General features: G+C 37.5%; 1 protein-coding gene across 1 annotated transcript; it reads right to left on the bottom strand.

Moving 5' to 3' along the window:
- Window positions 1–411: 411 nt before the first annotated feature.
- On the bottom strand, window positions 412–1,823 carry LOC108458782 (receptor-like protein EIX2). The gene is made up of 3 exons (XM_017758177.2): window positions 1,528–1,823; window positions 1,287–1,414; window positions 412–1,244 (listed from the first exon to the last, which is right to left on the bottom strand). Exons 1-3 carry the CDS (start codon window positions 1,821–1,823, stop codon window positions 412–414), a joined length of 1,257 nt encoding a protein of 418 aa, XP_017613666.2.
- Between the last annotated feature and the right edge of the window lie 2,359 nt (window positions 1,824–4,182).

Genomic DNA, 4,182 nt, shown 5'->3' on the forward strand with positions numbered 1-4,182 from the left:
AAGCCGGACCTGCTGCTGCCATTGAACAAACGTGCCTTCATCTAGTTTAACAACCTCGTGTCGAGGAAAAGAGGTGACCACTCGGTCACCAAGAAACACCGAGCCACTAGGCTCAACAGAATCGGATCCGGTAGAATGCGTGTTAGCCATGCCCAAAGATCACCGAGCGACTGATACCATGAAAGAATACTCAAGAAGAAATAATACTCACAAGGTAATGAATTATCATACTCTGCTTAATCTGTTTACAACGTATGCTTATATAGAAAGATGAAGACTAAAAACTGTTGTCAACAGAATATAACAGATTACTAACTTTTGTAACTAACTGCCTAACCACAAAGCTAGACTACATATTAAGCACATGCACACGTATTAGATACTATAACAATGGGGAATCCTTCCCTTGAACTAGTTCCCTTGAAGGCTAAGAAAAACCAACGATGAAAGCTTCTGACCGATCCACATAGGTATTTCTCTTGATAATTCATTATCACTCAAGTCCAGAAATTTTAACTTGGCACAATTCTGTAAAGATGAAGGTAATTCTCCAGAGAATTTATTACCACGTAAACTGAGCATTTCAAGAGAAATCAGATATCCTAAAGAGCTTGGAAGTGAGCCGGAGAAACCATTATCACCCAAATTCAAAGCTGTTAAAAACGGGAAACTTTCAAAGCAGTCTGGAACCACTCCAGCAAATAGATTATTTGAGAGATCAAACAATGCCAAATCACCGATAATATTGCAAATTGGAGAGACTGAACCAGTAAACTTGTTTTTGGAAAGGTTAATGGACATCATTTTTGAAATGTCTAAAGAAAAACATTGCAATGGTCCTGAAAAATTATTAGAGCTTAGATCTAGATGGCTTGTGTGGATAGAGGCATTTGGAAAAGTACCACTGATCTGATTGAAAGACATGTTTATGTACGAAAATCCCCAAAATTTGTCCCAAAACCAGTAGGGAAGAGAATCTAGAATTCCTGAAGCAGAAATATCAAGGTAATCTTTGGAGTATTTATAAAAGCGAGGGGTTAGGACGTCCCTTTGAGGCCGAACCCAATCTGGGAAACGAGGCCCTAACTTGCAAGAGCAATGCTTTCTTTGACTCAATTGAAAAGGAAGAATCCATCCAGTGTTGACTTTTAAAGTCAAAGAAGTGTACGATAAATCCAAGTTCCGTAAATAAGTGAAATTTGAGAAATGAGCTTCGGAAATGACATCACTATCAAAAGAATTCCCTGCAAACCGCAAGACAGGCAAGTTGGAAAGTTATCCAATACTTTTGCTTATGGATCCATTTAAAAGGTTGTACCCAAGATCTAGAATATTAATATCTGGTAATTTTCTGATTTCATTCAACCCAGAATCGCCCCTAACTTGATTTTCTGCTAATATAAAAAGATTATCACTAAGATAAAGTTATTGAATATCCAACATGTTCCCGAAAGCATCTGGAATTGGACCTTTCAACTGGTTACTTAAAGGTCAAGTGAAACAAGGTTGCTGCTAACATTAAACAACCATGGATATATGGCAGAAGAAGGGAGATTATTATGAGAGAGATCGAGAGTGTTGAGAGATGTAGAAGAGTTGGTAAGGGAAACAGAAAAAGATGAGATGCTTGGAAGATCACAATCTCTCAGATTTAGTTTTTGAAGCAAAGGAAGATGGTTAATGATTAGAGACCAATCATTGGCATTGCTCAGGTTAGTGAAACTGAGATTAACCTCTTTCAAACGAGAAAGATAGGAAAGCCACTCAAGTTTTCCAACACTGAAAACTCTACCGTTGCCACCCAATCTAAGAGTCTCTAACATTGAAATATTTTCAAGTAGAGGAGGAATTGGACCTCTAAAATTAGCATTAGAGAGATCCAGTAATTTCAATTTTTTCAAAGAACCAAAGAACACTGGGATGAAACTTCCATTAAAATTATTACTGCTGAAATCTAAAGAAGTCAAATGATGTAGTTTAAGCAGTGAAGGGCTTGTTGAAAAGTTAAAAATGGTGGGAGGTGCAATTGGCACCGAAAGAAAAAAATAATTGGCAAGTTGTTTAAAGTTGAAAGGGATAATTGCAATTTTGGTCCCTAATTTTTTAGGCCATTTGCAAGTTAGTCCCTAAACCTCAACTATAAATAGGCCTAACCATTTCTCATTTCAACCATCCCAACCAATCTTTCTCTTTTAGTTTTCTCTCTTCTCCAATTGAGAATTCTTAAGGAATTCTATTTGTTTGTAATAATTTGGAGATAGTAAAGTTATTATCTAGTGTTGTGCCCGAGGACGTAGGTATAATTTACTGAACCTCGTTAAAACTCTTGTGTTCTTTCTTGTCCTATTTTTCTTTCAATATTTGAGGGTATAATACTAGTATTTAATTGTGCTATTAAATTACTATAGAAGGGATATTCTGACTAAGGAAATATTTGGTATTTAAGAGATCCTTGTGATCCACCTCTCTTCCCTGGGAATTGAACTTTGTGTGATTTTTTAGTACAATAATTTACACGCTTCCGACCCTATTGGAACAACAAGTGGTATCAAGAGTCGAAGGTTAATCGTAGTATGCTCTGTGGTTGCAGTTTAAACTGATCTTCCACATCAGAAAAGATTTCCTTAGGTATATTGAAAGATTATGGAGAAAATGGTCGGTGTAGGAGCTTCAACATCGTCCATGTGGACAAGACCGACAATTACAAATGCAAGATTGGCCGTGGAGATCTTTGATGGCACGAGCCATTTTGGTATGTGGCAAAGTGAGGTTCTAGATGCCCTTTTTCAGCAGGGTCTAGACATTTCCATTGATGAAGAGAAACCAGATAATGTATAGAAGAAAGATTGGAAGGCGATCAATCGGTTGGCATGTGGCACAATTCGATCATGCCTTTCTCGAGAGCAGAGGTATGCTTTTTCAAAGGAGACTTCTGCAAATAAGTTGTGGGTGGCACTTGAAGAAAATTTTTTGAAGAAAAACAGTCAAAATAAGCTTCACTTGAAGAAAAGACTATTTCACTTCACTTACGTCCCAGGTACCACAATGAATGATCACATCACCAAATTTAATCAGTTAGTCGCTGATTTTCTAAAAATAGATGAGACATTCAAAGATGAAGATTTAGCTTTAATGCTGTTGGGGTCACTTCCTGAAGAGTTTGAGTTCCTAAAAACTACTCTACTTCATGGCAGGAGTGATATATCTCTGAGCGAAGTCTGTGCGGCCTTATACAGTTATGAACAGAGAAAAAAGGACAAACAGAAAAACTTAATCAGAGATATAGAAGCTTTAGTAGTCCGAGGTCGTTCATACACTCGAAAAATAACTCAAAAAGGGAGATCAAAGTCAAAGTCCAGACTCGGGAAAGATGAATGTGCCTTTTGTCATGAGAAAGGCCACTGGAAGAAAAATTGTCCAAAGCTGAAGAATAAGTGTAACATCCTGATTTTCGGGTTTTTCGCGATTCTTGATATTTTAAGTAAATTTCTAAAATTTGGTATGTGATTATGGAATTCATAATGTGGGTATGTTAATGGGCTTATGGAAGGCCCATGAGTTGGCCAAAACCCGGTAGAATTTTTAAAATTTTGGACTTAGGAGTTAGGGGTTCTGGCTAGGTGCCCTTATATTAAGTTGTGGGTAAAATGTATCACAAAAAAAGCTGTAGTAAAGTGGAAAGGGTGACGCCACTAAGCTCCTAAAAAGGTGGCGTGTGGAGCATAAAGGAAGTCCTGGGTTCGATTCCCTGTGTTGGCAAATAAGAGGATTTATTTTTATGTGCAGGAAGGGTAAGTGTTGGAACCTAAATGGATTCGTAAGAGGAGAGTTGGATCAAGTCAAATGCATAAATTAAGGAGGGATAAGGGAGAGATTTTAGGATTTGAGAGAAGGATAGAGCTTAGCCGTTTGGAAGGGAGATTTGAGAGGGATTTTTGGCGTAAGGGTATTAGGCTAGTTAATTTCGGCATTAGGGTCTTAGTGTGCCGATTTCTTCTTTGGTATGTAGCCTTCTTCTCTTTCTTTCTCCTCTTGCCGATTGTTCTTAAGCTAATCCTCTCTTTTCTCTTTCGTTATTTCTTCCACAAACTCTCTACTTCTTATTCTTCCTCTCTTCTTTATAGTAAAAGCCGAACCTATCATTCTTCTCGTTTCTAACCGAATATCAATAAGCCAAATCAA

This window comes from Gossypium arboreum, chromosome 5 (genome assembly GCF_025698485.1).
Source record: "Gossypium arboreum isolate Shixiya-1 chromosome 5, ASM2569848v2, whole genome shotgun sequence".
Lineage (NCBI taxonomy): Eukaryota > Viridiplantae > Streptophyta > Magnoliopsida > Malvales > Malvaceae > Gossypium > Gossypium arboreum.

Coding starts and splice junctions, on each gene's coding strand:
- LOC108458782 (XM_017758177.2), bottom strand. CDS start 1,823: ATGTTAGAGACTCTTAGATTGGGTGGCAACGGTAGAGTTTTCAGTGTT. Junction 1,415..1,527: donor TCTTCTGCCATATATCCATG/GTTGTTTAATGT, acceptor ACTTTATCTTAG/TGATAATCTTTTTATATTAG. Junction 1,245..1,286: donor AAATGGATCCATAAGCAAAA/GTATTGGATAAC, acceptor TGCGGTTTGCAG/GGAATTCTTTTGATAGTGAT.